This window comes from Myxine glutinosa, chromosome 7 (genome assembly GCF_964187855.1).
Source record: "Myxine glutinosa chromosome 7, kmMyxGlut1.1, whole genome shotgun sequence".
Lineage (NCBI taxonomy): Eukaryota > Metazoa > Chordata > Myxini > Myxiniformes > Myxinidae > Myxine > Myxine glutinosa.
Genome location: NC_136267.1, coordinates 122,408,346 through 122,428,047, shown reverse-complemented (window position 1 = coordinate 122,428,047; position 19,702 = coordinate 122,408,346). Strand labels below are relative to the sequence as shown.

Here is a 19,702-nt window from a genome sequence, read left to right as displayed (position 1 = left end):
AAGGCTATAATGACATGTTTCTCACTTTAATCCATTTCCTGAAAATGTAAACAGTGGAAGGTGAAATAACAAAGAGATCTTTTGACTGACTGAAGAGCTTCTGTTCATCATATCAGTTAAGAAATGATCATTATTATTGCTATTGTTGAGTCCATCATAAGTATAAATTTATTTTTCGTGATAAAAAGTCCAGATCAAATTAGAACCCCCTTTATAGTATAATTCCAAACATTCCTTCTGAGTTCTTATTACTTAACTGCTTAGTTTTGCTGCTCGCTTTGAGATATCAGTTTTGATTTGTCATTTCAACTTGTGATGCAACGCCAATAGTGCACGGAAAAGCCATCAAAAACGATTTTTGGGGGAATGTTTCCCCATTTTCTCAGGGGTCTATGGCTTAAAAGTCTTAAAAGGTCAAAAAGGGTTCAAAGGTCTGACAGGTCCAAGGGATCTCTCAGGGGTATAAAATATTATTGGGTAAAATGCCAGGGGCATAGAAAAGGCCCCTCTATATAAGGGTATGTGCCATGTGGTAAAGTATAGAAAAGAAGGGACATTCCATAGCTTGAAGAAAATGCCAAACAATACAAAATAAGGGGCATTCAAAAAAATCTCGTGTGCACGCTTGACTACCCTTGTGTTCTTAGGAGGAACCAAGTAATGCTCTATAAAAGTTTATATAAAGGAGCGCCAATTTGATTCATACAGCTCCATGAAGAAGTAAATGTATTTTATTTGCCAGATGTAGAGTACCCCTTTATGGGTAGATCTGTGGAAGGGAGAGCTGGGGGAGGAGGGGTACACAGTATAAAGCAAATTAACACATCCAGGAATTTCAGGAAAGAAGTTGGGGATTGAAAGAGGTGGATTTGGGATGTTTTAATGGGGGTAGAAAAGATCAAGGTTTTGGATGGGGGAAGATAAAAGATGGTGGTGAACAGCTGTTTTAAAGACCTGGAGGGAGGAGTGGGATTGAAGAGAGTGTGGGAGATTGTTCCAGAGGCGGGAGGAAAGAGGAATGAAGGAGTGAAGGTGAGCAGAGAGTCTTGATTTTGGCAGTTTCACCAGAAGAGGGTTGCTGGCAGATCTTGTGCGACCTGCAGGAATATTTGGGGGACGGAGCACAGACAGAGCTGGGGGAGCAAGGCCGGAGAGGAGTCGGTAGAAGACAGACAGACCACTAACCTGTCTGCAGTGAGAGAGTGAAAGGCCCTCGGAGTTAGCTTCATCGCAGGAGATTCCAATGATTCTCAATGCTTTGGTTTCAACAGCGTGAAGCCGAGCTAGGTGTGAGGCAGGAGCACCAGCCCAGAGGGGAGAGCAGTATTCCATTGAACTGTGGATGAAAGCTTTGTATGTGGTGAGGAGCTCAGAAGTACCCAGAAAGGACTTTGCATAATGGAGGATTCCCAGATGGCGTCTGGCTTTGAAGGCCAGCTTGGAAAGGTGGTTTTCCCAGGAAAGATCATGGCAGATAGTGAGACCCAAAGTCTGATGCTTTATCCATTAGGCCATTGAGCCAGCATGATATAATTTTAAAATAAAATATTTTAAAGGGGTATAAAGTGTGTGTGTGTGTGTGTATATATATATATATACAGACTTGGCATTTAATATGGAATATTTTTTTTGTGGGGGTGAACTTACTTTTCAAGATGACTTAGAACCAAAAGTTCATTGGAATTATGTTGAAATTATTCTAGATTTTGTTAATGTGACCTTTAAAAGAAACAAAAACCACATTTGACATTTCGAAGCAAATAAATTGATCCTTGAAAGTGATGTAAACTGATATCGAACTCAATTCATGGACAGTAATGTGTTAAACTTCTGTATGTTTTCCAGAAGTATCTCTTTATTTTGCACATTAGCCAAAAAAAATTTCAACAAAAACAAAAGCTAAATTATGACTGGGATTACGGACAGTAAAATTACAGTTCAGTACTTCGTGTAACCCCCACGAGATTTCAGGAGAGCACGTACACGTCGAGGCATGCTGTTCACGAGATTTGCCAAGGTTTGGACAGGAATCGCTTGCCATGCAGTGAAAATAGCCTGCTGCAATTCACGCACAGAGGTAGGCTACTGGTCCAAGTTGTCGATTTGACGCGTTAATTCTGCCCACAAGTTCTCTATCGGATTCATATCCGGGGACATGGCAGGCCACTCCATATGCTCTACACCACGGTCAGCAAGAAAGTGTTGGATCATGCGAGCACGATGAGGCCGTGCATTGTCATCTTGGAAGACAAAGTTTCCTCGAAAGGCTGCACGAGCAAATGGAAGCAATGTTTCTTCCAGAATGACCCTGTACTTGAACTGGTTCAGGTTTCCATTCAGAACAACCAGGTCAGTTTTGCCCCCTGCATGAAAAGCAGCCCAAACGGTCACCCCACCACCTCCAGCTTGGACTCTTGGAACTATACAATCTTCATTGTGGGCTTCATGCACTTGTCTGCGCACTCGGACGCGGCCATCTTGACGATAGACCAGAAATCTAGACTCGTCACTGAAGGTCATGTGATTCCAGTGTCCTGGCTGCCATTGACGGTGCTCTCTGGCCCACTGCAATCGGCGCTGGCTGTGTTGTCTGGTCAGGCGTGGCTTTCTCAGGGGACGCCTGGCACGATAGCCTGCTTGAACCAGTCGTTGGTTGACTAGCCTTCTGGATACAGGCACATTTGTCAGTTGCTGCCACTCAGCCCTAAACCGATTAGCTGACTTGGTACAGGCATTGCAGACTAACCGGTGCAGCTGGCGATCATCTCTCCTTGTGGTTCTGCGTGGACGTCCTGGCCTCGGTATTGGAGTAGGGACACCCCTCTGAGCATTTCGTTTCAGGATCTTTGGCACCTGACCTTGAGTGATGCCATACTGCCGAACAATTACACGCTGTTTCATGCCAGAATTTCGTAAAGCCATCACTCCATGACAAACAGCATTGTCAAGTTGACGGACCATCTCCAGAGGAAGCGACAATAACTTTTGTAGACGTGCAGCAGTTGTTTTCCACTAATACAGAACACAACAACCCTTATATACCCGATTGTGAGGCCAATCGTCAAATGTACCTGTCCTTACATTTTGTCACGCCACCTGTGATATAATCCTGTTACTGACGTCTTGCTGCGAAAGACAATCAGTGACATGGTTCTTTCAACAAAGACATCACCGAAGGGTAAAAGAAACTCACCAGATTGATATACTGAGTTCAGAAAGTAAACCCAAGTCAAGAAAAAAAGAATTCCATATTAAATGCCAAGTCTGTATTATATACCAGCAGAAGCCGAGAAACGCATTTTCGGTCCTCATGTTAAAGTTGCATACAGAGAAACCGTCCCAAAAAAAGGAAGGGGTGCTTTGCACCAAATCCCTTGATTTTCATGCAATAAGAAATTTGATGTGGTACAATACTCATAATGAGCTGAAATTCAGGTTTAAGATTAATTACGTTTTAAATACGAACAAAATGCATTTGCTTATTGTACAAGATGTTCATTTGTTCATTATTCAAGACGATATAAAAGACTTGAAAAAGTAATGGGAAAATATTCCACCCAGATGGGAGAACCCACAGCTTGGGAGTCTGATGCCTTATCCATTAGGCCATTGGGTCAGCACAATACATTTGTGTAATAATATTTTGAAGCGTTATAAAGTATGTATATTGTTGCGTTTCTGAGAAATGTACATATATGATTAATAAAGGTTAAAGGTTTTGCCCCCATAGTTAGTCCACATGCAACATGTAAGTCACCTTAGAACGTTAGTTATTTCTTAGTATATGCGAGATAAGGCCATTTCCAATAGTGATACCTGCGTTGTGTAAAAGAAATAAATAAGAGTAGGCCCCGTTCATTCTGCAGCCCTCCCTCCAATCGACTCCATTGCGCACCATCCAGTCTGCACCCATGCCCCATTGCACCCATCCAGTCTGCACCCCATTGCCCCTCGCATTAGGATGCTCAAACCAGCCCAAATGCCATGAGGTAAGGCCTGGAAAAGGGGCGGAGCGCAAGGGTGGGGGTGTGGCCACGTCAAGCCGACATCAAGGGCGGAGCCGGTAAGACCCCAACAACCAACCAGGGCTCGAGTGGGCATGGCAAAGGGGCGTGGTGAGAACGTGGCTGGGAGATTCGAGAGGGTTCGCTAAGCGGCGCTATATAACCGCGAGCACAAAGCCCTTCCAGAGGACTCGCAAGTGGAGAGCGTGATAAAATGACTGTGCGGAAAGGAGGACTGAGCGAGCTGGTATTAAGAGGACTTATGCGGTTTATGAGCACTTGAGGATTTCGCACATTACCAAGGACTGGAGAGTATAAGCGCTTTGTGAAAGGATTGTCACGTTTGGCATTGATTGCAAGAATTCGTTGGGGGTTTGGCTTTGGGCTTGCTGAGACCGCCAGTATAACCGCCCAGCCGGTTCGTTTATTACGTATGCGGCTAAGCCATGCAATAACCGCCCAGCCTAGCTCACCTTTCCCATATAATTGTCCGATCCGCACCAACGACACGCGGAGAGCTTGCCTGCCGTCTACCATCTCCTTCGTGGTACGAGTCGGGGACCGGAGCGAGCTGTGGACATCATCCCTGGACCTTCAACCCTGACCATCTACATCCCCGTGTGAGTGTGTGTGTGTGCGGGCCCGTTTGTCTGGATATGTATAAGACTGTTATTAAGGCTGCCCTGTGTATTCTGTGCTTCTCCTTCTTCCTGTGTAAATAATTAATAAACCAATCTGTTCTTCCTGTTTCCTCTTAATTCGACCGTTTTAGTGATTTCTCAATTGGGTAAGTGTGGCATGATCACAACCGCTCAAATCGGGTTTAGTACCTATTAACGGCCCGAATCGCGACTCGCTATCACTCGGCGTATCCACTAGAACCGTGGTTCGGGTGGGGTTATTTCCTTGCTTCCCGGGAGGCGCTGGTAATTAGGTAATAGGACTAATTCGATCTACCACCCTATTCAGCGCTGACCGGAAGGAACGTCATAGCCCCGGATCGCGTCGGCTAGATAGTCCTCATGTTAAAGTTGCATACAGAGAAACCATCCCAAAAAAAGGAAGGGGTGCTTTGCACCAAAACCCTTGATTTCCATGCAATAAGAAATTTGATGTGGTACAATACTCATTTAAAAAAAAAAAACCACCTTTAGAGGCCATTTTTCCCCGCAAAGTGGGGGTTGGCCTTTTTCGGGAACCGTGGTTGTTGTTGTTTTTCGGTCCCCTTTTTGAAGCAATGTTTTACGGCCGGATGCCCTTCCTGACGCCAACCCTTTTTGCCGCCTTTAACGACAAACAGGGAATTACCAGTGAACTGGTACTCAATTAGCCGACCTCGGAAAGATGACAGGCTGAGTCAACCCCCCTGGTGTTAATTCAGCGATTGACCGGGATTCGAACCCAGGATCCTAGGATCCTAAGCCGGCACCCCGGCACCCTAGCCGCTAGCCCAACACCAGGGACTCATAATGAGCTGAAATTCAGGTTTAAGAATAATTACATTTTAAATACGAACAAAATGCATTTGCTTATTGTACAAGATGTTCATTTGTTCATTATTCAAGACGATATAAAAGACTTGAAAAAGTAATGGGAAAATATTCCACCCAGATGGGACAACACACAGCTTGGGAGTCTGATGCCTTATCCATTAGGCCATTGGGTCAGCACATTACATTTGTGTAATAATATTTTGAAGAGTTATAAAGTATGTATATTGTTGCGGATCTCCTCGTCAGCCTTCCCCTTTACTAAGATGGGGGTTAATCCCCTTGTCTTTTACTGACCGACGGGATCCGGGGGCTATGACGTCCTTCCCGGGCAGCGTTAGGTAGGGTTTTTAGGACTAGGGATTCGCTATTACCTAAGTACTAACGCTGGCCGGAAACGAGGAAATAACTCCCGCCCGAATCACGGATGTTGATGTAATATGCCGAGCGGATAGCGATCCGCGATCCGAGCTGTTGACCAAAAACTAAACCCGATTCTAAGCGGTTGTAATCGTGCCGCGTTTACCCAATGGAGGAAATGACTAAAACGGTCGGACCAAGAGGAAAAGGAATAACACAAGAATTTATTAACAATTATTGGTACACTAAGAAGAAGAGGAAGAAAAGTAATGTACAGTGAAGAGGAAGAAGCAGATACACAGGGCAGCCTTATACAGTCTTATACTTATTCCCTGAACACAGGCCCGTTCGCACTCAGACTCACTCTCAGACTCACTCACACGGGGATGTAGATGGTCGGGTTGAGGGTCCAAAGATGGCGTCCACAGCTCAACCGGTCCCCGACTCGTACCGTGCAGGCGATGGAAGACGGCAGGCAGCTCTCCGCGTGGCGTAGGCGCGAGGCGGACAATTATATATCGGGGGATCGATAAGCGGTTAGTGGTTATGTTGGCTCATGGCCGCGTATGTGATAGGAATGCTGGCGCTTGATATTCGCTCACCGCAAGCCCAAGCCAAATTCCCAACCAGCGATCTCCAACAAGCCCTTCTTTACCGGGCGCCTTTCTCCCCGAGTCCTCACAATGCACTCTCTCCAACAAAGTCCTTTAGCACGCTCGCTCCCTTCGAGTCCTGCCGCAATGAACCTTCCCCAACGAGTCCTTTAGCGTCAGACCTTTCAACACAGTCCTTCAAACCTCTGCTCATACTCGAGTCCTCAACCCGTTTCTCCTAACTGAGGTGGGGGCCTCACGCAAAGGGTTTTATTGCCATGCCCAGCGAACCCTCTGGAATCTCTAGCCACACCCTGTCAGGCGATCTCGCCCGAGCCCTGGTTGGTTGAGGTCTTACCGCCTCTGTCCTTGATGGCTGCCTGACGTGGCCACACCCCCACCCTTGCGCTCTGCCCCCTTTTCGGGCCTTAACTCGTGGCATTTGGGCTGGTTCAAGCGAAAGCCCAAGGGCAGGGAACGCTACCGGCCCAAAGCGTAACAAACCGCGAGGGGCAATGGGGTGCAAACAGGATGGTGTGCAATGGAGTCGGTTGGAGGGAGGCTGCAAAATGAACGGGGCCGACTCTTATTTGTTTTACACAACGCAGATGCAACTATTGGAAATGGCCTTATCTCACATATACTAAGAAATAACTAACGTTCTAAGGTGACCTACGTGTTGCATGTGGCCTAACTATGGGGTGCAACCTTTAACCTTTAATGATGTTACCTGTGTGGGTTCTCAAAACCACAGAAGCTTGTTTCTCACAGTCTGAGAGTCCTTTAGGTGCTTTTTTGCAAACTCCAAGCGGGCTTTCATGTGTCTTTCACTGAGGAGAGGCTTCCGTCTGGCCACTCTACCATAAAGCCCAGATCGGTGGGGTGTTGCAGTGATGGTTGTCCTTCTGGAAGTTTCTCCCATCTCCACACAGGATCTCTGGAGCTCAGCCAGAGTGACCATCGGGTTCCTGGTCACCTCTCTTACCAAGGCCCTTCTCCCCCGATTGCTCAGTTTGGCCGGGCGGCCAGCTCTAGGAAGAGTCCTGGTTGTTCCAAACTTCTTCCATTTAAGAATTATGGAGGCCGCTGTGCTCTTGGGAACGTTCAATGCAGCAGGAATTTTTTTGTAGGCTTCCCCAGATCTGTGCCTCGACACAATCCTGTCTCTGAGCTCTGCAGGCAGTTCCTTCGACCTCATGGCGTGGTTTTTGCTCTGATATGCATTGTCAGCTGTGAGACCTTTTATAGACAGGTGTGTGCCTTTCTAAATCATGTCCAATCAATTGAATTTACCACAGGTGGACTCCAATCAAGGTGTAGAAACATCTCAAAGATGATCAAGAGAAATGGGAGGCACCTGAGCTAAATTTCAAGTGTCATAGCAAAGGGTATGAATACTTATGTCAACGTGATATTTCAGTTTTTTATTTTTAATAAATTTGGAAAACTTTCTAAAATCCTGTTTTCTCTTTGTCATTATGGGGTATTGAGTGTAGATTGATGAGGGAAAAAATGAATTTAAACGATTTCAGCATAAGGTTGCAACAGTACAAAATGTGAAAAAAGTGAAGGGGTCTGAATACTTTCTGAATGCAGTGTATATTCGAAGTTTCAGCTAGTTTCAATGTATAGTCCTTGAGATATGAGTGCCAACACAATTTGGGCGGATGGACGGACAGACACCAACGTGATTTTGAGGGTTTTCTGTTCAAGAATGCATAAACGGACGTTGCTGAAATTTGGAGCATTATTACCTCAATGTACACTACCGGTCCAAAGTTTTAGAACACCTCAATTTTTCCGGTTTTTATTGAAATTTACGCAGTTTAATGTCTCAATGTACTCTGAAATTAAGCATAGAACAAATAAACAATTGGAGATAAAAAAAAAAAAATGGAATCATTTTGTTTAACAAAATTTTATTTCATTTTTTGACTCAGCAAAGTAGCCGCCTTTTGCAGATATAACCGCCGAACACACGTGGCATTCTTTCCACAATGGAAATCAAATATTGTTCGGGAAGTTCTTCCCAACACTGTTGCAGAAGTTCCCACAAATGTGTTGCACTTGTAGGTTGCTTTGCTTTCACCCTTCTGTCCAATTCATCCCAAACCAGCTTGATGGGGTTTAAGTCTGGAGACTGTGCTGGCCATTCCATGATTTGAAGCATCCCGTCTTGTTGTTTTCCTCGAAGGTAGTTTTGACATAGCCTGGAGGTGTGTTTAGGGTCATTATCTTGCTGGACGATGAACCCCTGACCAACTAGGCGTATACCAGAGGGTATTGCATGGCGCTGCAAAATTCTGTGGTACCCTTTTGGTTCAGGGTGCCAATCACTTTGTGCAAGTCGCCGACTCTGGATCCAGGAAAAGAGCCCCAAACCATCACGCTTCCTCCTCCATGTTTGACAGTTGGTGTCACACACTGAGGAACCATCCTTTCGCCTACTCGACGGCGTACAAAAACCCTGCGTGATGAACCAAAGATTTCAAATTTTGATTCATCGGTCCATAAGACCTTCTTCCAGTCTTCAGTCGTCCACTGGCAGTGCTTCATGGCCCAGGCAAGCCTTTTCTTCTTATTTTGCCATCTTAGCAATGGCTTTCTTACTGCCCCTCGACCTGTCAAACCTGCAGCTCGAAGTCTTCTCTTCACAGTTGAAACTGAGACTTGCTTACTTCGACCAGTGTTGAGCTGTGCTTGAAGCTGTTGTCCTGTGAGCCGCCTACCACGCAAGCTGTTGACTCTCAGAAACTGGTCTTCTGATTCTCTTGTGGCTTTGGGTCTGCCAGACCTCTTCCAGTCAGAGTTTCCTCCAGTTTCCAATATACTACTTCCTGCAGTGCAATATTGTCCAAATAATGCATCAGAGGGTGTAATAACAGTCTGTTCCAATACTGCTTTTATACAGACAGGGGGTTTGTAATCAAGTAATCAGCAGAGGTTGGGACACCTGCAGGAATTGTTTGCATCAACTTTCAAGGCTTAATTTACTTACATTGCTGCAGAACATTACTTGTTCTGGAAGTTGTTAACCCATTACTTGTTCCCTGAAGAAGGCCTTTTTTTACAATATAACTGTGCAATTTACATTATTTTCCCGTTTTTGCTAACCTAAACTTTTTTTTAAACCTCGAGCAGTTTACTGCTTACCTTTGTACCATTTCAGGTTATTCACTGGACTTGAATTGCTCAAATTTCAATAAAAACTGGAAAGATTGAGGTGCTCTAAAACTTTTGACTGGTAGTGTATAAAGCATTTACTTCTGAAACGTGCAGCCGATTTTGTCCAGTAGAAGCCGAGATACGCATTTTCAGTCCCCATGGTAAAGCTTCATACAGACAAACGATCCCTTATATAAAGGGAGGGCGCTTTGTGCCTCCCTTTGATATCAAGTGTCTAAAAGGTTTTTCGGGTCATAAAGAGGTATGTAGTATTTAAACGATTGTATAAGGGTTTAATAGGTCTAAGGGTCTTAGAAGGGTAAATCAAAGGGTGTAAAGGTTTAAGGGGATCACTTCGACTTTAGTAAAATATCAGGAAGATCGTTGTTGAAAATCATCACTTTGGGAGTGCAATACGGCAATAACAGGCCAAATGACCACCTCATGACAGTTTAAACCCCCCATTTATGTGCATTGTGGTCATAAATCTGATTCAAGAAAGTTTCTGATTCTGATTCTGGAAAGTTTCGTCATGCTTAACATTGGGAGTTCAAAGCAGTAAGGTCACAAACAAGGCCGCCACAGTTCCAAACGATGTTATTGCATGTATTTTATTTCAGAATATAATATAATAGTGTCAGTAAGTGTTTGTGCACAACTGAAGCACAATATGGCAAAGGTTTTCCACTAGCTGCCAGCCGCCTGGACGTCCTTGGCAGCCTTGCGTGTCTGCTTGTTCACCACACCACCATGGACACCCTTTTTACCCATAACAACTACGAGGGTCTTTTTGGTTAAGCCGAAGCACATGCTACAGCCGGCACCCTTGACAAGCAAATCCATCGTGGCGAGTTTCTCGTTGAGAAGGTTGTCCCTCAGCACTGAGCATTTCTTTCCAGCCACGACAAGACCTTTCTGTAGAGGGAAAGAGGTGGAGAATTAGCAAGAGAAATTTGATGTTAAAGTATGTGAGAAATGAGGAAAAACCGGTCTGAGGAATTGGGCTCAAATAAGGAAAGAAGGAGGAATTGAACTCAAATAAGGAAAGAATGAGGAATTGAAGAATGAGGATTAAAGGGGAAAAAATTGGACATCATTTTCTCCAAAAACACTAAATGAAAAAAAATGAAACGACATATGCCATCAACTCCCCATGGGGTATATAAGGTGATAACGATGACATCATTGTTGAAGTGGTATTCCAGCCATAATTGTTTGAATTGAAATCCTTATCCAAACATCTGAAACTTCAAATATCTGATCTATGACCCAATGTTACTGAAGAATTAAGGTTATGATGTCATAGGTCACATGGTATGGCAGCCATATTGGGTTAAAGGGAAAAAAATTGGACATTAGTTTCTCTAAAACCTCTCAAAAAAAATTAAAAGTTGGTATATGTCATCATCTCCCCCATGGGGGTATATAGGGTGATGACGATTATGTCATCGGTGAAGTGGTATTCCAGCCATAATTGGTTGAATTGAAATCTTCAATCTGAAACGTCATATATGATCTATAACCCGATGTGAGAATAATTAAATTTATAACTTTCATAAACCCATGTCAATAAACTATGTGACAATAGGGTGAATGGATGATACGGGTATGTGAGCCATAATAGCAGTGGGTTATAAAAGTAGTGTTCAGCAATGGTATTTTTGTTCAGAATTAATGCGTGAGGGGAGACTCTGCGCTTCACGAGTGCCGTTGTAGTTGTTTGGCCTCATCCTTCATTTGTCATTTCTTCCTTGTTTCCTCCCCCTGTTCATGGTTATTATTATTTTTTTTTTATTTTTTTTTTTTTGTATACAAGGTCGAGGCTCGTGAAAGAGCGAACATTAATCACACAGAAAGACAAACCGACACATAAAACATATAACATAGGGAGCGGTAGACAAGATGGGGAGAGAGGGGGAAGGACACAAACACAACATTTGAGAGCAGGGACCGAGAGACATGGAGACATCGAGAGATCTGAGAGAGGGCGAGGGCTTTGGGGGGGGGCGTGGGAAGGGGGCGGTGGGAGAGGTATAAAACATATGGACACTGCCAGGACTTCCAGGAAAGAAGTTGGAATTTCAAACAAGGTGGATCTGGGGTGAATTAGCGGGGGTAGAAAAGATCAAGGTTTTGGATGGGGGAAGATAAGAGATGGTGGTGAACAGCTGTTTTAAAGACCTGGAGGGAGGAGTGGGATTGAAGGGAGTGAGGGAGTTTGTTCCAGAGGCGGGAGAAAAGAGGAATGAAAGAGTGAAGGTGAGCAGAGAGCCGAGATTTCGGCAGTTTAACCATCAGAGGGTTGCTGGCAGATCTTGTGCGACCTGTAGGAATATTTGGGGGACAGAGCACAGAGAGAGCTGGGGGTGCAAGGCCGGAGAGGAGTCGGTAGAAGACAGAAAGACCACCTACCTGCCTGCGGTGAGTGAGTGAAAGGCCCTCAGAGATTGGCCTCAGAGATATTAAACAAACTTGGCCTCGCAGTGCTTTCTGGTTGTCATGGTTCTTCATTGGTGATTAAGGAAAAGCCTGTTGAGTTATTAACTGGCTGTGGCGGTTAAAGCTGCATATAAGGACAGTGTTACACGTCTCAGACTCGCTCGGCCTAATTGGATACGAGCCGGTGGTGCCAATTAGCCTCGCACTCGACCGATTTGGTGCTCCAATCTGCATGGCATCCTGGCTTTTAGACACGTGATCCGGCAGGGAGCTTCCAAATCGGTTGGCCATTATGGTCTGGTGGCATCGAGGTGACTCGCCCAATTCTAACCAGGCAAGTGGAGCGAACCGGTTGACCACAACTATACTTCTCAGAAGGAAATGAAAAAAATCTCAAAACGACTACCAGGGAGCAAAACATAGTTGATTTGGTATCCATGTTTGTGTTTCCACCTGAACCTCCAGCTCATGATAATAATAATAATAAAGGAGTCTTATATAGCCCCATCAAGCAGAGTTAACGACCCTCGTGGCACTTTACATTATCATGCGTACGCACACACACCGCACACACATACACAAACATACACACACACACCTTCACTCTTGTCCTATTCCTCTCCCTCCCCATTCAAAACCCACAGATGTGTACTCTCCCCCTCCCTCCCCCGCACATGTACACAGACATACTCTCGATCTCCGTCCCACCTCAAACCAAAGGGAAAACAGGACTCAGACTTTGAAGACTTGTGAAACAGGTTTTGAGGGAGGTTTTTTTAAAGGCAGGAAAAGAGTCAACATGTCAAACCGAGGAAGGCAAGTCATTCCAGAGCAGAGGTGCAGCAAAGGAAAAGCATTTCTCGCCAAACGACGGTGCTGGTGCGCGGCGGCTCTAAGGTCATAGAGTCGTCGCTTGAACGAAGCCATCGCCGAGGTACATAGAGAGTGAGCAAATCGGAGAGATAGTGAGGTCCCGCTCCACACAATGATTTATAACATAGTGTGCAAATTTTGTATTGCACACGAGCAGAGACAGGCAGCCAGTGTAAAGATTCAAGGAACGGAGTAACATGGTCAGACTTCTTCGCCTTACAGACAAGACGAGCGGCAGAGTTTTGAACCTTTTGTAACTTATCCAAGAGAAACTGAGGGCAGCCAGCATACAAAGAATTACAATAGTCTAGCCTTGAGAGGACAAGGGCACAGACCAGAGTTAGAGCAGCCTGAGGAGTAAGAAAGTGGTGAATGGATGTGATCTTTCGCAGCTGAAAGTATGCCGATTTGCAAGTTTCAAGTACTTGCTTGGAAAATGTAATGTTACAGTCGAAAACCACACCAAGGTTCTTGGCCGATGAAACAAAGTTCACATCGGTTTCACCAACATGAATAGTGGTAGGAAGTGAACATTGTAGAGGACATCTGTGCGATCTTACAATCATAGACTCTGTTTTAACATCATTCAGCTGAAGTTTGTTTTGGGTCATCCACGCCTTCACGTCGGCAATACAGCCTTCTAACACTTCAACAGTGGGCACGATTTGTTGAATCGTGCTTCCTTTGTACAGCTGATTGTCGTCCGCAAAGGCGTGGTGATCAACTGAATGTCTGGCAACAAGATCAAATAGAGGCTGAGTGTACAAAAGAAAGAGGATAGGTCCCAGGACTGAGCCCTGGGGAACGCCAAAGGAAAGCGGAGAAGGGGCTGATTTCTGGCCACAACTGTTTGCACTCTATCAGTAAGATAGGACATCAGCCAAGAAAGAGGAGTACCAGTTATACCAAATGTGATTTCAAGACGACGAATTAAGACACTATGGTCAATCGTGTCAAAGGCGGCAGACAAGTCCAAAAGAGTAAGAACGGAAGCCTTACCACAGTCAAGAGAGGTCAGAAGATCATTGGTTATTTTAAGGAGAGCGGTCTCGGTGCTATGGCCTGGTCTATATGCCAACTGGCGAGAATTGAAAAGATTATTTGAAACTAGATGGTCATTCATCTGTGATAGCACAATTCTTTCTGTGATCTTTGACAGGAAAGACAGGTTGGAGATAGGACGGTAATTTTTCATGTCGTTAAGGTCAAGGGTGGGCTTTTAAAGAAGTGTTTAACAAGAGTTTGCTTAAAGAAAGGCGGAAAGGAACCCGGTCAGAGAATCATTGATAACTGCAGTAATAAATGGGAGGAGGGTGTCCAAACACTCAACAAAACAAATCGGTGGGAAGGGGGTCGAGATCACATGTTTTTGTGTTTGACTTGAGGATTGTACATTTGACAATTTCCTCAGTAACAGGAGTAAACGAACTAAGAGGTCGTCCGTGAAAGCAGTGTTCAGCATCATCCAGGGAAAGGAGTGACTGCTTGTCAAGATTGTTTCTTATTGACTGAATTTTATTGTGAAAGAAATGCAGGAAGCATTGGGGTAGTTCGTTTTGAGGAAATACACTGGGAAGAACGGATTTATTTTTGGTGGCAAGTAGGCGATTGGTAATGCTGAACAGTTGCTTGCAGGAGGAGCTCCTAGTAATCCGATCAGAAATATATGACGTTTTTGCTTTCAGAATGATTTTTATGACGAGTCTTTTAGCTATGTTTTTCAACTGTTTATGGACTGTGAGGCCAGTCTTCAGCCACTGTCTCTCGGCACGTCGTCGTTCCTTTTTGTCAGCCCTGACTTCGTCGCTGACTGCGCTGAACCACGGAGTACTCATGCGTCTGGGAACGGCGCGCCGTGTCGCTAGAGCATGACAGTCCAACGCTGTGCCGAGGCAAGAGTCGAGGTCTTCTGCAGTGACGAAGGAACGGCCAGAGAGACGGGTGTGAAGGTCCTCTTTAAAGGCGGAACGGTCGATGGCATGGATGTTGCGGGTGGTGATGAAGGTGGGCTGAAGACGAGGAACAGCAATACTCAGGTGGCTGGTGACACAGAAGTGGTCCGAGGCGATAGCACAGGTCACTGACGTGGACTGTACCAACTGATCATCGCATCTGTGCACTAACCAATCCAGGATGTGTCCTTTAACGTGTGTAGGTTGGGAGACAGACCGAGACAGACAAAGTAGAAAGGAGGTCAATGATCTTTGAAGTGAGAGGATGTTGTGGTTGGTCGTCGTGGACGTTGAAATCTCCAAGAATCAGGACGAAACCAGGAAGAGTATTGCAGTGGTCGAGCAGATTAGGAAGCTGGGTCACGAACATAGATTCAGTAAGCTTGTTTTTCCGGTTAGGTGGAGATCGGTAGAGGCAGAAGAAATGAAGTGTGTTTTCTGACAGAGTGAAGGTGACATGGGCTAGCTCGTAGGATGAATGGTCAAACGGAAAAGTCGTGGTGAAGGAGATAAAGGGAGAGAAGTTGTCTCCGTAAATAACAGCCATGCCCCCGCCCCTAGAGGAGCGAGGAAATGACTGCAGGGTGTATCCAGGTGGGGTGAGATCAGCACATCTCGCTTCGTCGCCACTGGGTCGGAGCCAAGTTTCGGTCAGAAAAACACGTCGATATCGTTATCTTGAATAAAAGAGGTAATTTCGGTTCGCTTTTCAGGACTACTTACAGACTGAGCGTTGAATAAGGCGAGAGACTCAGACAGGTCAGAATGGTGTTGTTTTGGTGCTGTGTATGTTCTACAGGGATAGATGAGGTTATTGAAGTTGACAGGGGAAACTTTTTCGCAGGAATTATTAAAATGTGGGCCGGGCCGTCGCTGGTCGCGAAGAGAAATCACAATCGGTATTTTTCTCTGCTTTCTCCTTCCGCCTCGCTTTGTGCGTTTTCTCGGGAGACCAACGCCGATTTCAAGTTCTCTAAGGCCTGAGACGAGTCCAGGAGTCAATCGAGTGGTGTTTAAAGTCAAAAGTTTTTGCTGAGTATAGCGAATAGGCCTCGGGACAGAGGAGTTAGAGCGGATAGTCGAGCTCGGTACATGCAGCGGTGCGTGCAGAGGTGGGGCGAGCGGTGGGGCGAGTGATGTTACGAGCGGTGGGGCGAGCGTTGGGGCGAGCGATGGGGCGAGTGATGGGACGGGCGATGGGGTGAGCGGTGGGGCGGGCGGTGGGGCGAGCGGTGGGGTGGGGCGAGTGGTGGGATGCACAGTGGGGCGAGCGATGGGGCGAGCGATGGGACGGGCGATGGGGCGAGTGGTGGGACGAGCGATGGGGTGGGGCGAGCGGTGGGGCGAGCGATGTTGCGAGCGATGGGGCGAGCGATGGGGCGAGCGATGGGGCGAGCGGTGGGACGAGCGGTGGGATGAGCGGTGGGGTGAGACGGGGAATAGAACTGTCTTGTTGAGAGGCGCACACCGGGGCTGCGTGAGGCGCAGCGAAAAAACATGGCGGGTACTCACAGTTCGAAATTGTCAACTTGATGGCGAGTAAAATTCAAAGTACTGCAAATCTCACGGGCAGACACGCCGCCAGAAGTCAGGAAACGAAACAGGGATCCATCATAGTCATTCACACAAAGCACAACACGACAGCACACGCTGCATCCAACGGAATCAATCAAATACACAGGACGACCGACTCAGCTCAGCCTGCTCGGCGAGTGACCCGGAAGTGAAATCGCGTGTATGTACTTACGTTGTAATATCGCGCATTGTATGATCTTGTGATGCAGGAAACTCAAGTTCAAATCCATTAAACCAGAACGGTATGTGTTTGTACATCATCTACTAACGTCCTGGTGATTCATACATTGATGTCTCCTATGTTCTTGTGCAGCATGAGATTTTTTCTGTACAAGCTCCTCCATGAACCTTAGTCATTGCAAAATAGATTAGATGTCTGCAATCCCAAGGTGTTCGCCAAGTGTGAGCTTCCCCTTGTGCCCTCGAAGTCGATCCAATGATGGACGTTTTTTTTCGGATCGCCATGTGACCGGGAGCTTCAATATTTAGGGATAGAGTGAAAATTAAGAAAACATGTCCCCATCTATTATAATCTATCCAAAAAACTCAACATCATGAAAATTGTTCAAGTTATGATCAAAAAGGTGTTTCTTGTTAAGTGCGTCACTCAATCCGAAAAAGGTAGATGAAGGACACGAATCAAATATCAGGTGCAGAACGTCAATGCAGGTATGTTATTATGATACAAGAACATCTTGGAAGGCCAAGCTGTCTGAGATTCTGCATCAGAAAATTTGAGCGGTCCAAAAAAAACGCGTTTTTTTTTAAGATCACCCAAAATTTGACCTTACCCTCGGAGGGGTGTGATGTAAATTAAGGGCAATTGCACCTCGCTCTCGGGCTAGGCTATCTAGATTGGGCAATTTCAATCCGATCGGACAAAAATTAGTCATTATCGTGAACATGGAGAGAGTTTCCTCCCCTTCCCACGCCTCCTGCCCCCAAGCCCTCTCCCTCCTACACTTCTCCCTGCTCTCAAATGTTGTGGTTGTGTGCTTCCCCTTCTCTCCCCATCTTGTCTTCCGCTCCCTCTTTTTATATATTTTGTTTGTCTGGTTGATTTGTTTGTGAAATCAATGTTAGCTCTTTCACGAGCCTCGATTCAGTATACAAAAAAAAAGAAAAAAAAAAAGACAATTAGGTCATGACCTCAAATGGGTTTCGTCAAAAAAAAGGTCAACCCCACGTGTGTTTATTCCCAATATTGATGCAAATTTTCATTTTGAAAATCCCAGCCAAATGTGAGATACAGCTCAGAAAATGAAATAAGGGGGGAAAAAAAGAAGAAAAAAAGAGATAACTTGGAGTTCGGTTTCTAAGATTGGAAAATGATTTTAGTCCGTTTCCACCTTTATCCCCTCCATTCCTTCCTTCCCAATTTCCTTACCTGCAGGAAAGCACTCCTGTCCTTGCCCACGATGATCCCAACCTCAGTGGGTGACACCGCAGCCAGGGGACCACCGGGCTTACTGGCCCACACGGCCTTGTTATCCGTCCGACCGATGATCGCCACGTCTTGGATCTTTTTGTTGGTCAAAATCTTCTTGACAAATTTTTTCCAGTCGCCCATGTTTCCAATTCCGGGGGACGAAGCACAGCGACGAAGGTGGGATTTATACGATGTACACGGATTATGTGAAACCAGGTAGGGGGTTCGGAAGATGTACAGATCGTACAAACGGCGCAGACGACCGGAGCGCGAGCCCACAAGTGTTATTTAGGGCTTTGTGACATCATTTGTTACTTCGTGCTTTGTAACGTCATTTAACTCCATGGCAACTGCTGCATTCGTTTGGATTCGGGATGATCGATTGTCAGAACTAATAATTATGACAAAATGCAAAGGTCGTTTATACTTTATACTCTCTTCGTGTTTTAAGGTAATAAACTATAAAGGAAAATGAATGAATTTGAGATGAATGAGTCCCCTCTTTCAAGCAGAGTACTGAGTGGTCAATAATGGAGGAGGTTGCGATACAATCAAATGAAGTTCAAAACTGTAAACACAGATTATGACAGAATATATCACAGCACAGAAAGCGTCAAATTGATGAACTATGTCTGTCAAGTCCTCCGGAGTTGCTGAATCCACTAATGATTTCAGTGACCTATCTTGATAAGCCCGAACTCCACGTCCTTCTTCCAACAGAACAGTTTTTCCAACTGCTGCGACTTTGTTGCTTCCAAATTCTCGCTGGCCCTCATCAACAATTTCCATCCACGTTTCGGCAAAATTCCACTCGAACCCAACTTTTCTTTGCTGAAATTCCTTTAGTTTGTCATCTCCCCGGTCCTCCACATGATAATACACCGCATTTCACGAATTCTCAGTCATTTTTACGACGAAAAACAAAACATTGACAAATGACGATATTGAAAGTGAAACCTGAACCACACGCCCTGAGGGTGATCTGCGATGCTGATTGGCTGAAAGCGTGCAATTATGTGAATTAGACATATCTGGCTTTTCCTCATTAACAAGCAGACTCTTATCTATATACAGTGCATTCAGAAAGTATTCAGACCCCTTCACTTTTTTCACATTTTGTTAGGTTGCAGCCTTATGCTGAAATCGTTTAAATTCATTTTTCCCCTCATCAATCTACACTCAATACCCCATAATGACAGAGAAAACAGGATTTTAGAAAGTTTTGCAAATTTATTAAAAATAAAAAACTGAAATATCACATTGACATAAGTATTCATACCCTTTGCGATGACACTTGAAATTTAGCTCAGGTGCCTCCCATTTCTCTTGATCATCTTTGAGATGTTTCTACACCTTGATTGGAGTCCACCTGTGGTAAATTCAATTGATTGGACATGATTTGGAAAGGCACACACCTGTCTATATAAGGTCTCACAGCTGACGATGCTTATCAGAGCAAAAACCAAGCCATGAGGTCGAAGGAACTGCCTGCAGAGCTCAGAGACAGGATTGTGTCGAGGCACAGATCTGGGGAAGCCGACAAAAAAAATCTCTGCTGCATTGAAGGTTCCCAAGAGCACAGTGGCCTCCATAATTCTTAAATGGAAGAAGTTTGGAACAACCAGGACTCTTCCTAGAGCTGGCCGCCCGGCCAAACTGAGCAATCGGGGGAGAAGGGCCTTGGTAAGAGAGGTGACCAATAACCCGATGGTCATTCCAGGTGAGCTCCAGAGATCCTGTGTGGAGATGGGAGAAACGTCCAAAAAGACAACCATCACTGCAACAATCCACCGATCTGGGCTTTATGGCAGAGTGGCCAGAC

At 45.4% G+C, this 19,702-nt stretch overlaps 1 protein-coding gene across 2 annotated transcripts in view; it reads right to left on the bottom strand.

Annotated features, from left to right (window-relative positions):
• The window catches only part of LOC137431483 (adenosine deaminase domain-containing protein 1-like), a 152,327-nt gene that overhangs the window by 42,635 nt on the left and 89,990 nt on the right, over positions 1–19,702 (bottom strand). Inside the window, exon 10 of one of the 2 annotated variants that reach the window (XM_078782237.1) lies at positions 10,203–10,527. The exons of the other annotated variant lie outside the window; for it this stretch is intronic. Coding sequence (XP_078638363.1) covers positions 10,300–10,527 — 228 coding nt within the window. The 3' untranslated portion in view covers positions 10,203–10,299. Of the gene's footprint in view, positions 1–10,202; positions 10,528–19,702 lie in introns of those variants that run through there. 2 annotated transcript variants of the gene reach the window in all.